General features: G+C 46.2%; 2 protein-coding genes across 2 annotated transcripts in view; both read left to right on the top strand.

The window, feature by feature from the left end:
- Positions 1 to 14,905, top strand: part of RPS8 (ribosomal protein S8) — a 396,253-nt gene that overhangs the window by 104,783 nt on the left and 276,565 nt on the right. The gene's annotated exons all lie outside the window — the stretch shown is intronic.
- Positions 11,920 to 14,905, top strand: part of LOC131767788 (armadillo-like helical domain containing protein 1) — a 33,998-nt gene continuing 31,012 nt past the window's right edge. Inside the window, exons 1-2 of the mRNA XM_059083181.2 lie at positions 11,920 to 11,976; positions 12,986 to 13,213. Of these exons, the coding sequence (XP_058939164.1) occupies positions 13,008 to 13,213 (206 nt within the window). The 5' untranslated portion in view covers positions 11,920 to 11,976; positions 12,986 to 13,007. The remainder of the gene's footprint in view (positions 11,977 to 12,985; positions 13,214 to 14,905) is intronic.

Below are 14,905 nucleotides of genomic sequence, written 5' to 3'. Positions count from 1 at the left end.
TGGATTGATTTGTTGGGCTTGCCCAGGGAGCATGTGTAGAGTAACAAGAGAAGAGGGCCTAGGACAGGGCCCTGAGAAGCACCTACATTTGAGGTTCTGCAAAGGTAATTGAGATGAAGTGTCCACAGTGGTTAATTAATCAGTAGTAGAACATGGTTTCCCAGAAACCAGGGGAGGAAAGTGTTGAAGGCTGATGACTAATCAAGTAAAATAAGGTCTTTAAAAAATCCACTGGTTTTAGAAACAAGGAAGTGGTTGTAAAGGCAGTTTCAATGGAGTGGTGGGAGCTGAGGTCAAATTACAGTGAGTTGAGAAGTGGGTGGGAAGGTTAGGAAGTGAAGACTACACTTTTAAGAAGTTTGGCTCTTTAAGAGGCAAAAAGAGAGAAGAAAATAGCTGGAAGGAGAGGCAGATTTTATTCAGATGGGAGAAATGCTGTTGGCATGGATCCAGCAAAGAGAAAAATATAATATTATAGGGAAAAAGAGATAACAGAGAGTAGCGCCCCCAGAAAAAGAATAAGATAGGGCAGCAGTCCCCAACCTTTTTGGCATCAGGGACTGGTTTGGTGGAAGACAATTTTTCCACGGATGGGGCAGAGGAGGGGATGGTTCAGGTGGTAAGGCGAGCGGTGGGGAGCGATGGGGAGCGGCAGATGAAGATTTGCTCCCTTGCCCGCCGCTCACCTCCTGCTCTGCGGCCTGGTTCCTAACAGGCCACGGACTGCTACCCGTCCGCGGCCTGGGGGTTGGGGACTCCTGAGTAGGGGATCCAAAACAGTGGAGAAGTTCACTTAGAGGGACACTTGCATGGTGACAGAAAGGAGGCATACGAGATTAGTACATTAGTAGATTTGGTGGCAGGAACTTGAGAGAATTCTTGTATGGTGGTTCTTATTTTTTCTATGGAATAGGGACATGGTATCAGCCAGGGAGAAAGGGATTGGAGATGATTTGCAAGATTTGAGACCAGCAGAGAAGGATTGAAATAGCTGCAGTGGAGAATGGGAGCAAGATGACTGAGGTAGCATACAGCTTTCTGGGCAGTTAGAGGCCTACTGAGGTTGGTGACCATTATTTTGTAGCAGCAGCAGTCTGCATGGTTGTGTGCTATGTATTTTTCCCCCAACAATATTCAGCCATCTACTGGTGGCTGCAGAGAGGTGAATTGAGTTGATCCAGGTTTGAATTTTATCAGGTGTATGAAATGGAAGGACAAAGGACAAGGAAGTTGAGGATCCTGGCAAAAGAGTGGTTGAGATGGTGGATCTTAGACCCTAAACTGCAGAGGAGAGAGTAAAAGTGTTATGGGCTGGAGGTCCCAATGAAGTCAGAGAACCCATATCTTGGGAACAGTTGAATGAGAGTTATGACGAGAAAGTGGACTAATTAAGTTTGAGTAGTTTCAAGTGATGACAGGGTCCAGGGTATGGCCATGGTAGCAGGTGGCCAAAGTGGAATACAGAAAACAGCCAAGATGTTGATATGGCCATTGAAATCCCCCCAGATGATGGCAGGACTGGAGGAAGGAAAGGGGAAGAGGATGCTTGTGAACCAGGTACCAGTAAAGCAGGTTGTTCTGGAGTCTGTAGATGACAGCAAGAGAAGGGGCAAAGGTCAATACAGCTGAATGGCTTGACCCTAAAGTAGCAAGGGTTTTTACAAAGAGCAGGTAGAATAGGAACTGAATTGGACTTTGGTGGGGAGACATTAGCCCCTCTCCCAGTACTGAGATCCCTTGGGTTTAAGAGTATAAGCAGCCTCCGCCAGGGTCAGCTACGCAGAAGTGGCGCCCTGAGGAAGAGCCAGCTTTCGGGGCAGGCTGGAGGTGGGCAGAACAAGTGTGGAGCCGCTAAGTGTGGAGGAGACTTTGCTGATGAGAAACAAAAGTTTTCCAGGGAAGAGTAAGAAGGTTGGGAAGGGAAGGAAGGACAGGAAATCAGGTCAAGGAAGATGAAGCATAGAGCAATGAAGGGGTGAGGAGAACGTAGGCAGAGAGACTCTGGTTGACCTGGAGAGTTACATTTTGTGGGGAGGGCATAAAGCCAGGCCTGTGGAGTGGAGCTGGGGGCAGAAGTGAGTCTGGGGAGAGGAAAAGGGGGTCCATGGGTAGAGAATGAGGGTAGGTCTGGGAAGCTGGTGACGGCAGTAGGTTTTGCAGGAAGGAGATGGGGAAAATGGTCTATGGAAACAGGTTGGAGGGAATGGTGGCTGTGGCTGTGGGGAAGAGATGAGGCAGATGGAGTCTGTGAAGAGGGTATGAGCGGGGAGCAGAAGGAAGGGTGTCTATGAGAAGAAAGTGGCAAATTGTGTTGCATTTGGCCCTGAGGTGGAAGTAAAGGCCAGGACACCCTCTTTGGCTGGGCCTGAAGTTGAAAAGAGAATGTTTCTGTCTCTATCTCTATCTCTTCTCCCTCTCTCTCTGAATGAGGAGCTGAGAGTGAAGAGTCGGGTTGGGAGAAGGCCTCTGTCCATTGTGCAGGTGGAACCAGCAGGAACAGGAGACAGTGACTGCCTTATCTCCAAGGCCATGTGGGGACAAGGAGCCAGGCTGGCAGCCCATGCCCTGGAGGCTTCTTCCTTTTAGAAATGTGTCTTTTGATTTAGGAGGGAAAAAGCCCTCTGAGAAATTTTATTTAGAAACGAAACCTAGTGACCTTTTGATTTTTAATACCTCTTCTCACTTGTTGCTAAGGACCTTTGGCTTAGTACAAGAGCTGAGGGTTTTGAGATTTCTGTGATTTTCGTTTCCTGGCACAAAGGAGAACCATTTGACTGCTATAGAAATGATTTATGGATGAGTCCAGATTTATTAATCACCTCTGAAGATGGAGAGGAAATTAAAAACAAAGAGTCCACTCTGGGCTGAAGACAAAGTAGGTTTGTCGTCCTTGCAGAAGACCTTGCCAAGGTTAGAAGGCCACAAACAAACCAATTTGGACCGAGGTTCCTAATCCAGATTTTAATTTCATGTGCTTTGATTTTTTCAGACCATTTTCTCTCCAAGGTAAAATAATGACCATTTTAATTGGCTGCCACTTACAGAGAGTTTCCAATAAGCATGATGGCATACGTATATTTTTCTCTGGCATTCTGGGTGTGCTCTGGTTCTTATGATCAAGCTGGTGAAACTGACTTTTACTGCATTCTGCATGCCATGATCAGTTGACTATAAATTAAATCCTCTTTTCCAAAAGCCATTATCCATTAGTGCTAATTTGTTTGCTTCTCATTTCCACTGATCATTAGAGTCTCTGGTTGTGAGCACCAAATTGGAAATGATTTCTTTGACATTTCAAAAAATTTTCTCTCCTTCTTGAATGCCATTTGGCTGCAGCTAAAGAACATTATGGTTTGCAGAGGAACAGTTCACTCCAATTACAATTTAACTGACCGTTCATGGCACTGAATCCCTGTCCTTAGTGTCCAAAGATGACACTGCTGCTGACACTGCTGTTTCCTGTCAGCTGTAAAATGCCTCATAGACTATGCACTGGCCTTCTTGGATGGAGATCCTGCCACTCTGCACATGGCAGCTTTGGGAAGTTGGTAGTTTTATGGAACTACATATCATGAACATTCAGATGTAACCATCTAAACGGGAGCTGGCTGATTTCTTTACTCATTCACCCAGCGAGCGTTTATTAAACATCTGTTTTGTGCCAGGCATTAGGCAGGCCCTGGGGACATAGAGACAGAGAGGACCAACCCCTGCCCTTGAGGAACTCATACTCTAGTGGGAGGGGCGGTGAAGTTTTACAGCATAGCAGGAGAAGAGGTGGCATAAGTGGGACCACAGACCTGAGAACCCCTAGCTGTCTTGGGGAATTAGCCAAAGGGCAAAAAGGAGGCTGGCCATTCCTGATGGCAGAGCAGCGTTGAGATACAAGTGGGCCCTGGAAGGGCCTGGGGAGTTGAGAAGTTGGTGTCTGCTGCAACATGGAAGTGACTGCAGATGAGGCTAAGCTGGGGTCAAGTTTTGAAGGATCTTGTATGCCACATTGAGTTCAGACTTTATCCTGTAGGCCAGAAGGAGAAATTTGGGGGTGAAGAAGGGAGGAAGTGTAGAAGCTTGAGGGAAAGGCTTTGTTTATGTATTTGTTGGGGTTGACAGAGATCGAGCAAGTTTAGGAGGAGTCAGAGGAGATGGAGAAATTGAAGATAGAGGGGCAGAAGCTAGCTCACATGGAAAGGCTGCATGCCCATGTGGTGAGGTTAAGAATAGGGGGAGAGGACTTCCCTGGTGGTGCAGTGGTTAAGAATCTGCCTGCCAATGCAGGGGACACGGGTTCAAGCCCTGGTCCAGGAAGATCCCACATGCCGTGAAGCAACTAAGCCCATGTGCCACAACTACTGAGCCTGCGCTCTAGAGCCCGTGAGCCACAGCTGCTGAAGCCTGCATGCCACAACTACTGAAGCCCCCATGCCTAGAGCCAGTGCTCTGCAACAAGAGAAACCACAGCAATGAGAAGCCTTTACACAGCAACGAAGACCCAACATAGCTAAAAAAAAAGAATAGAGGGAGAAGGAGTTTCCTGGTGGCCTAGTGGTTAGGATTCCAGGCTTTCACTGCCGTGGCCTGGGTTCAGTCCCTGGTTGAGGAACTGAGATTCCTCAACCATGTGGCACAGCCCCCCCAAAAAAAATGGAGGGAGAGAAGGGAGTTGCTCCTGATGGGCCCTGTTCTCTCTGTGAAGTAGGAAGCAGCGTTATCTGGGCGTCCTCCCTGATTCCTCTCCCTTTCATCCTCCACAGTCAGACAGTCACCAGGTCCTGTCGCTCCTTCCTATGTGGCGTTTCTACTTCTCTCCAACCCTAGTGTCATCAGCATCTTTTGCTGAGATTATGGCAACACCTTCCTAACTGGTGCCCTGCCTCCAGTCTTGCCCCTTTCTGATCACCTTTCTACACTAGAGTCAAGATGCTATTCCTAGAACAAAGGCTTTTCTTGTCACTCTTGACTTAAAGCCCTTGACTTAAAATCCTCACGTTGCCCTCAGGGTAGAGTGCTGACCCGGCAGCAGAGCATCAAGGGCCCCTTGTTCTCTGGCCTCCACCCGTTTTCCCAGCCTCATCTCTTGCTGCTTCCATCCTCATACTGTGCTCCAGCCACTCTGAACAATCTCAGCAATGAAAATAAGAACTAAGCTTTCTTGAGGGTTTCCTATATGTTAGGCAGTTTGTTGACCCTTCTGAGGGTCATAATACCTCATAATACCTTATGAGGTATTATTATCCCCTCTTCTCAGGTAAGAGAACTGAAGCCTGGAGAGGTTAAATAATTTGCATAAGGTCACACAGCCGGGAGGTGGAAGATCATCCAGCTCCAGTGTCTGTGTTCCTAACCATTACGCCACACTGCCTTCCACTCGCAATTCTTTAAATATACCTTACACTCACGCGCTTCTGAGCCTCCGCATATTTTATTCCCTCTACCTGGAGTACAGCTTCCTCACCTCTTCACCTGGCTAGCTGCAGATGCCTTTCAGCCTGGATGGCATCTTCTCTGGAAATCTTCCGTAACAGCCCGCACCCCAACTAAGGCTGGGTTAGGTGTCCCTAGCTCACATTCCCAAAGTATCCTGTGCTTGCCGCATCCTAGCGCTTACCACACTATTGGACTTAAAATGGTTTACTTGCAGGGCTCTATGCCACCCCCAAACTGCATACCCCTTGAGGGAAGGAACGCTGTTTTGTTCTCACAATTATCCCTAGAGGCCTAACTCAAGGATGGGACACACTGTGTCTCTCAGTATTTGTTGACTTTCACGTTGAATGGAATTGCTGATAATAAGGTTGGCAGTGGGGCAGGGGACTCCTAGTCACGTCTGAGACAATTTACTGAGGATTTACGTACAATGTGACAGGCACTGGAATCTGAAAGACGGGATGGCAGGAGGCAGCAGCCAGGGATGCGGGCTGTCCAAGAGAAGATGTCAGGGTGGAGAGGCGTCAGGGAAGAAATCCTTTAGAGCAGGAGGGATGGTCAGTGGTGTTAGTTGTTGCAGCAACAGAGCAAGTAAACAAAGGACTAAGATGTCCTCATTGACCTGGACAATTAGGAGGTTATCAGAGAGAGACATGGCTGAATGTGCAAGCAAGTGAAGGGGGAGTGCAGAGAAGCAGAATTGCAGTGGGTTGAGGAGAGACTGGTCCGTGGAGGATCAGAAAAGAGTGTGTAGACTGTTTTTAAGAAGTTTTCCTGTGAAGGGCAAAAACCAGAGAGGTGACTGCAGGGGGACAAGAGGGTGAGGTAAGTGGTTTTTGTTTTCATTTTTGCTTATTTTTGTTTTAGGATAGGCAAGAATTAAGTAAGTTAACAAGAAAAAAATACCTAATTTTTTTTGTGTGTGTGTGGTACGCGGGCCTCTCACTGTTGTGGCCTCTCCCGTTGTGGAGCACAGGCTCCGGACACGCAGGCTCAGCGGCCATGGCTCACGGGCCCAGCCGCTCCGCGGCATGTGGGATCTTCCCAGACCGGGGCACGAACCTGTGTCCCCTGCATCGGCAGGCGGACTCTCAGCCACTGCGCCACCAGGGAAGCCCTAAAAATGCCTAATTAAAGAGAGCAGTTGAGGACCCAGGGGAAGAGGGAGTAGTGGATGGAGTGAGGGCTCTAAGGAGGCAGGATGGGTGGGTGTAGAGCTGTGGTAAAGGGGTAAAGAAGGAAAAGAGAAGGATGGGTATGGATACCATAACATGGGAAGAATGAAGAGACTGTGAGGACGTTTTTTGCCTAATGGCCTATAACTTTTTTGTGAAGCCCAAGAGTAGATCTCCTGAGAACAGATGGAAGGGGTGGGAGGGTAAGGAGCTCGGAATTGTGGACTTCCCAGGCTATTCACAAAGTTTAGGCTGTGGACCATGAGTGTGGACGCTGGATTGGATGGAGGTCACCAGAGGCCAGATTTTGTGCCTCTCCTACAAGCCCCAGCAGACCCTGGGATTTACCCGCATGAGAGCACTTTACACTTTTCAGTAAAATCATCTGGTTCCCTTTCTCTCTACCCCACCAGTTTGTAAGCACCTTTTTATTTTTTTAACATCTTTATTGGAGTATAATTGCTTTCCAATGGTGTGTTAGTTTCTGCTTTATAACAAAGTGAATCAGCTATACATATACATATGTCCCCATATCTCCTCCCTCTTGCATCTCCCTCCCTCCCACCCTCCCTATCCCACCCCTCTAGGTGGTCACAAAGCACCGAGCTGATCTCCCTGTGCCATGCGGCTGCTTCCCACTAGCTATCTGTTTTACAGTTGGCCACTCCATGCCACTCTCTCACTTCGTCCCGCTTACCCTTCCCCCTCCCCATGTCTGCAAGTCCATTCTCTACATCTGCATCTTTATTCCTGTCCTGCCCCTAGGTTGTTCAGAACCTTTTTTTTTTTAGATTCCATACATATATATGTGTTAGCATACGGTATTTGTTTTCCTCTTTCTTACTTACTTCACTCTGTGTGACAGTCTCTAGGTCCATCCACCTCACTACAAATAACTTGTTTCTTTTTATGGCTGAGTATGTATGTGCCACATCTTCTTTATCCTGTCCTCTGTCGATGGACACTTAGGTTGCTTCCGTGTCCTGGCTATTGTAAATAGAGCTGCAATGAACATTGTGGTACATGACTCTTCTTGAATTATGGTTTTCTCAGGGTTGTAAGCACCTTGAGGGCAAAAACTATATTTGTTATGTTGACCAATGCCAGTCCCAGTGCTTGGCTAGGAGTGGCACCCAGGACATCTGTTTACTTAATTACTGTGTGGGGTTAAGGAAATTAAAATGCTCATTATGAGCACAGTGTGTTGGATGTTAATTTATTTTATTTTTATTTATTTAATTTATTTATTTAATTTATTTTTTGAGGGGCTGTGTTGGGTCTTCGTTGCTGTGCGCGGCCTTTCTCTAGTTGCGGTGAGTGGGAGCTAACTCTTCATTTTGGTGCGTGAGCCTCTCACTGCGGTGGCCTCTCCTGTTGTGGAGCATGGGCTCTAGGCACCCGGGCTTCAGGAGTTGTAGCACAAGGGCTCAGTAGTTGTGTCTCGCGGGCTGTAGAGCGCAGGCTCAGCAGTTGTGGCGCATGGGCTTAGTTGCTCCACAGCATGTGGGATCTTCCCGGACCAGGGCTTGAACCCGTGTCCCCTGCATTGGCAGGCAGATTCTTAACCAGGGAAGTCCCAGCAGTATGAGAACTTTAGAGAATGGTGTGTGAAGCATGGGGAAGCTGGCAGCCTCCCCTTAATTCCTACTGGAAGCAGTGACTTGGGGGGTGGGGGTGGGGACAGACTCATATTTCAGATGAAGACGTTCTTCGGCCTGAATTGAAGAAGGGTATTGGGGATCAACTGGAGAGTTTTAAGCAGGGAAATATGCCCGATTTGCATTTTTTAAAGAATCTCACATCACTACCTGGAGAATATAGCCAATATTTTGTAATTACTGTAAATGGACTGTATCCTTTAAAAATTGTATAGAAAATAAAGCACATTTTATTTTAATGATATAAAAAGAAGACTGTCGCGTCACTGTGGAGATTAGGTTGGGGTAAACCCGAAGATTAGTTAGGAGGCTGTTGCGGCGATCCACGTGAGGAGTGGGGGTAAACTACAACAGTGGCAGTGGAGATGAAGCTAAGTAGACTGATCTGAGGGAGATTTAGGTGGTATAATTGGCAAAACCTGGCAGCAGATTGGATGAGGAGGGCAAGGGAGAGGAATACATCAACATAGCTCTTGAGTGACTAGGAGAGTGGTAACAGTCACTGAAATAGGACCAATGTAGGGAAAGGAGCAGGGGTGAGGGCTTGATGAGTTCAGTTTGGGACTTATGGATTTGAAGAGTGTGTGAAACCTACCAAGGAAGATGTCTGTGGTCATTTAATCATATTCTCAGCCTGGGAGGGAGGCCCAGGCTGAAAATATGGATTTGGGAGTCATAATGCCTACAAATGTAATATGAACTCTTGAAAGTGGTACGTTTCTTCCCTTTTCCCAGTTTTCTTTCTTTAATTCTTTTTAAAACTGTATTTATTAGGTTTTAGGGTTTTTTTTTCAATCATTATCAAATCTTATTTTGAAGAAAAGTTGAGATTAAAATAAATATGTGGCTGTAGTCCCTTGATTAAACATGGCTGCCCCCCGTATTTCCTCCTACCTCTCAAAACCTTGCTGACTTAACACTAAAGAAATATAAAAGGTATTAATTTACAAAAGCTCAGAGAAGGAAGCAACAGCAGATGAAAGTCAACGGATATATGGAAGTAGAAGGCAGGTGGGGGAGTGTTACCTGGCTTGAAACATCCTAAGAAATTACAAACCAGCTGCCAACCAGAGGAGATTACCAACAAGAAGCAAATCAGCTCATCCAGTTTAATCTCCAAGACGCTTAATGCCTTGGAAGCATGAGTTACTTCAGAAGGTCAGCAATGAGGTACAGGGCTAAACATGGGGGCTTGGCTGGAGTCTGTGTGCAGAGCACTTAGCTGCGGCCCCAGAGCTCTGCTCTCAAAAGCCAAACGACTACTCTAAACTATCTTGCTGCATAAGGAGGAACTCTGGAGGCCTCCATACTCAGGGACTTCAGGCAGGGTTTGAAGGGCAGGGTTGAGATACAGGGTGGAAAACTGAGGGATGGAGGGAAGATTTACACACTGCATGGTGGCAGCCCTAGTCTCTCCCCCACCCCACCCCCAGGATGCAGCAGCCAGGCACTTAGCACCCCTACCCTCTCATCCTCCCTGGGAAAGTAGAAAACTCTTCTCCAGATGCCCTGAGAATCCCAGGTGGGGAAAAAAGAAAAAAAAAAAAAAAAACTCTCCACTGACTGACATTTGTGAGTTTCTCAATGAAAAGTCTAGTTTGTTGCCTGTTAAAGAAATTTTCAAAAAATGAAGGACACAGCATGGAAGGCTTAGTATAATAACTGAAAAAGACTTGCACCAAGGCATATCATCATACAATTTCAGAAAAGGTTTGCAAAGCATCAAGAGTGAAAAAACAAGCCACAGACAAAGGCACAGAAATCAGAATGATGTCAGATTTCTCAACAGCAACCCTGGGATGCTCAATCGAGGGAAGCTTGTTCTAACCTGGAATTACACACCCAGCCAATCTGACATGAGGTCAGAACACTTTCAGATTTTCAGGGACACAGAAGAAAATTCATTTCTTAGGAAGCTACTGGAGAATGTACTTCAACAAAATGAGAGAGTAAACCAAGGAGGATGAGGTGGATCCAGGAAATAGGGCAATAGCGAAGACAGGCAAAAGGAAATCCCAGGACAACATTTGTACACCAAGCTTAGCAAGCAGCCAGTCCAAACTGGAGCAGAAAGACAGAGGTCCTTGGGACAGAGTTCTCTAGGGAGAAGATGGGACTGATCAGTTAGGGGTTGAACATTCGGAAAGATCATTGCTATGTGTTTGGAATATTTAGAAGAAAACAGCTCTAGTACTTAGAAAATTAAACAAATGAAAAAAGAAACAATTATCAACTCCAGGTAAAACCATCTTGTAAGAGAAGGAAAATGTAATAGTAGTTTACAGCTTGAATGAACAGTGTTTATTTACTTGGTCAATAATGTAAACACTAACTATTGATTTAACTATAAATTGTGGAAAACTATATTGTGAGAATGAGGGGAGAAAAATGGGGGTTAGAGTGGTGCAAGAGAGCTAATTCCTCATAATCAGAAATAAATAGTGCCTAAAATTGACGAATCAAATAATAGTAATGTATTAGTTTGCTAGAGCTGCCATGACAAAGTGGCACAGACCAGGTGGCTTAAACAACAGAAATTTATTATCTCACAGTTCTGTACCTCTGATAAAGGTGTCCAAGATCAAGGTGTCACAGGACTGGTTTCTTCTGAGGCCTCTCTTCTTTGCTTGCAGATGGCTGCCTTCTGGTGTCTTCAGATGGCCTTCCCTCTTTATGTGTCTGTGTCCTAATCTCCATTTATAAGGATACCAGTTATGTTGGATTAGGCCCCACCCTGATGACTTCATTTTAACTTAATTACCTCTTTAAAGACCCTATCTCTAAATAGAGTCACATTCTGAGGCACTGGGGATTAGGGCTTGAACATATGGATTTGTTGGATTCAGCCCATAGCAAGTAGTATAAACTCATTATTTGGACAAATAGAAGTAACGCCAGAAGAAATAGCCAAAAGAGTTAAAAGTGATTGCCTCTGGAGTGAGACTGGAGGATGGAAAAGGGGGAGGGAGGTACTATTACTCTTTTACTTCGTCAGGTGGGCAGTGGGGCCTTGAACCCAGTCTGACTCTATATCTCATGTTCTTCCCCACCTACTACGAGATTTGGAGCTCCTCCAGGCCAGGGCAGTGCGGTGCGTCTCTTCACACGTGTGCTCCCTCATCACCTTGCACAGTGCTTTACTACATATGTATGACTTACAGCTGTATCACTATGACTTTAAAGCTGCCATTTGTCAGTTTTCTTTTCCTGTTTAAAAAAAAAAAAAGCTGATGGGGAAGACAGATCCAAGGAAACCCCGAGGGGCCATAATATGGAGCATCCAGCTGAAAGTTCCCCACCCTTGGTGTTCTAGAATTGTTGGGTGCATCTCTGATAGCACTTTGAGTTTTGATCCTAGAAGCGGTCCATCCACGGCAGGGGAGGGGCACAGGCTGCTTCCTGCTGTTGGTGGTGTATCAACCCCTCCTTCCTGGGGTCTAGAACAGCCACTCATCCCCAGTTTCTTGAGTCCAGTTTGGCTGTTAAAGGTGCCCATGGCCTCTGTAAGTTATTCTCAGACTTAGGGCTGTAATGTCATTCACAATGATTGATGCCTGATCCCATGAGGGGTTTTGGTCATTTTTGTGTTTCCGTTGATCCACAGTTATTCACCGGGCTGTTAAGGCTGACAGGATATTGTAGTTGGCTCCATCCCTGAGGCTACGTGGCGCCCTTCCTGGTAGCACATACCCGGTGTCCTCTGAGGAGCAGTGGAGGTTGGTGTGTATGTCTGTCTGTCTTAGCATGCCTCAATTGCTTCCTGATAAAATTCTGAGAGTTGGGCCCCATCAATATCTCAAATACATGTGAGGAAACGTTAATTTAGAATCAACTTTAAGATGTTTCAGACTGTAAAGTCCTTTTAACTATATCTCTGGCGAAGATGTAGAAGCACTTTATGGGACTGTAAATTTCATGTTGAACAGTCTTCGTGAAATACACATCTCCCCTACACACAAGCTGTTTTCTCCATATCAATCATGGCCCGGCAAGTAATGTTTCACAAATATTCTGTAAAGCACAGAAAACCCCATGATAATGTGAAATATGACTTTCACTTGTCTGTTAGACAAAAGAATCACACATGTCTCTCTCCCATCAGCACTAACATTTGTTATGGATAATAACACTTTCAATCACAACTATTTTTGGAAAGCAGGTTTATTTTAAACCTTCCCTCCCCCACTGAAAACACTCTCCCAAGGACACAGACTCCTACAAACCACAGCCCATTAATGAGAACTTTTTCTTCCCACTAACTTTGTTTAAAAGTTGTTTTTAAGAGAGTTAGTCTAAAGGCCACAGGTACAAGATTAAGGAGTATTTTACCTTGGCTGATTGGCATAAGAGGGGCCTGGGTCTCTAAGGGCCCAGTCTCTGATGTTGTGTGAGGTGAGGGCTGCGAAAGGCCATGGTTTTAGGCAGCATCTGCATATCACCCGGAGCCTGTGGTCCTTTTAGTTGCGGGCACCAGCAGAGAAGCCAAAGAGCTAAAAATTTATATTGTATATTCTTAATTCCATGACAACACAGCTGGATCCTCCCTGTTCAAGTAGCAGGTGACCAGTCCTAGAGGTGTATTTTGAACGTCACTACATCCATGAGGGTGACAGAGGCTCACCCTGCCTCCAGATGATTGCTGGAAAAGCAAAACTCACAGAGTAACTACAGGCCTTGCATGGTTCTGAATACTTTGGTAACCTGTCTGTTTTCCCTCCTCTGTAGCCAACTTGAGGACTCACTGATCATGACTTCTATAAAGGAGCAGGCAGCAATTAGCCGGCTCTTGAGTTTTTTACAGGATTGGGACAATGCTGGCAAAGTCACAAGGAGTCACATCCTCAACAATTTCATTGAAACCAACCAAGGCAAGACTGCCCCTGAGCTGGAGCAGGAGTTTTCCCAGGGAGCCAGCTTGTTCCTGGTCCGCTTGACCACCTGGCTTAGACTCACGTATCCTTTGCTGAACAGGAAAACAAATAGGCAATCTTCAAAAGAGAAAAGGGGGCTTCCCTGGTGGCGCAGTGGTTGAGAGTCCGCCTGCTAATGCAGGGGACACGGGTTCGTGCCCCGGTCCGGGAAGATCCCACATGCCGCGGAGCGGCTGGGCCCGTGAGCCATGACCGCTGAGCGTGCGCTTCTGGAGCCTGTGCTCCGCAACGGGAGAGGCCACAGCAGTGAGAGTCCCGCATACCGCAAAAAAAAAAAAAAAAAAAAAAAAAAAAGAGAGAGAGAAAAGGAACAAAGATAGTTGAGGGAGCTCTTCTCCTGATTCTTTCTCAGATTTTAGAACAGGACATCTAGTGATCAAAATACCATCCCTGAAGTCAAGAACTCCCTCAACATCCTGTCTTCCCAATCTATAAATATATCCTCATTCTCACTGCTAACCCTCTTGCTCCCAGCAGAGTTGAAGTGGGTGTACCTTGTCTAGGACTAATACTCTGTGTTGCGCTTGAATCCCCTCCCATCTCCCCAAGGACTTTATTCGTTCTCTCCTATAGCCTTCACTTTTGCCTCATTACCAGATTTTTCATCAGCATTTATGTATGCTCAAATCTCTTCCACCTTAAAATTTTAATTCAGTCCTTGTCTGGAACCTATATTCCACCTTGCTTCTGCCCTGCGTGCTGAAGCCTGTTGAAAAGGCTGTTGACCTTCCCCGCCTCCCTTTCTCCTACACCCACTGCAGCCTGACTTCTATCCCCTCCACTCCACTGACACAGGTCTTGCCAAGGTTACCAATGCTTTTCTAATTGTAAAACCCAGTGACCACATCCTCAGACCTTATACAGGACCCCTCAGTGGCATTTGTCAGCCAACCGTTCCCACCTCTCAAAACATTCTTCCCTGAAACTAATGTAATGTTTATGTCAATTTTACCTCAATAAAAAAAAAAAAAGAGCGAGAGAGAAGGAAAGCAAAAAGAAGCGCATATAGACCATATCACCACACACACACACACACACACACACACACACACACACACACACACACACACACTGTCACACACTTCCTGTGGTTTCTGATACCAGTTCTCTTGGTTTTCTCCTTTCTTTCTGTCCATCCTGCTCCTCTTCAGCCATGCCTTAAATGTTGGTGTTTGCTGGACTCCAGCCACAGCCCTCTTTTCCGCTTGCTCTCAGCTTCTGCCTAAGTGATCTAGCCACTGTCAGGATGTCAACACCACTCCAGTTTGAAGACTCTCAGATGTGTACCCTGCCCACATTTCTCTGGAATCTGAGTTCCATTACCTGTTAACCCAGCTGCCACCTCCACTTGTCTCCCACAGACTCTCACGTTTCTGGCTTGGGAAACTAGGCGAATGGGACATCATTATGTGGGAAGAGAATACAAGGAAAGGAGTGAGTCTGGGGGTAGGTAAGTTTGATTTGGGACATGTTGTGTTTGAGGTGCCAGTGCTCAGGAGCCCCAGAAGCAGACTTGGGGCTGAAGACAGATTTGGTCCCCATGATGGTGATAGTTTGAGTCGTGGGTGGATTTCAGGATATTCCTGCTCCGTATGCCCGTAGCACTCCATGGATTCATCTCAGACCCTTTTCTTATGTATTTTTCTCGTTGCCTGAACCCTCTCCCCTTCCCTAAACCTCCTCTTTATTTAACTAATTTATACTCCATTATTCA

Source organism: Kogia breviceps, chromosome 1, assembly GCF_026419965.1.
Source record: "Kogia breviceps isolate mKogBre1 chromosome 1, mKogBre1 haplotype 1, whole genome shotgun sequence".
In the NCBI taxonomy this organism is placed as follows: Eukaryota; Metazoa; Chordata; class Mammalia; order Artiodactyla; family Physeteridae; genus Kogia; species Kogia breviceps.
Note: the sequence above shows the minus strand (reverse complement) of the source record. Positions and strands in the feature narration are given on the sequence as shown.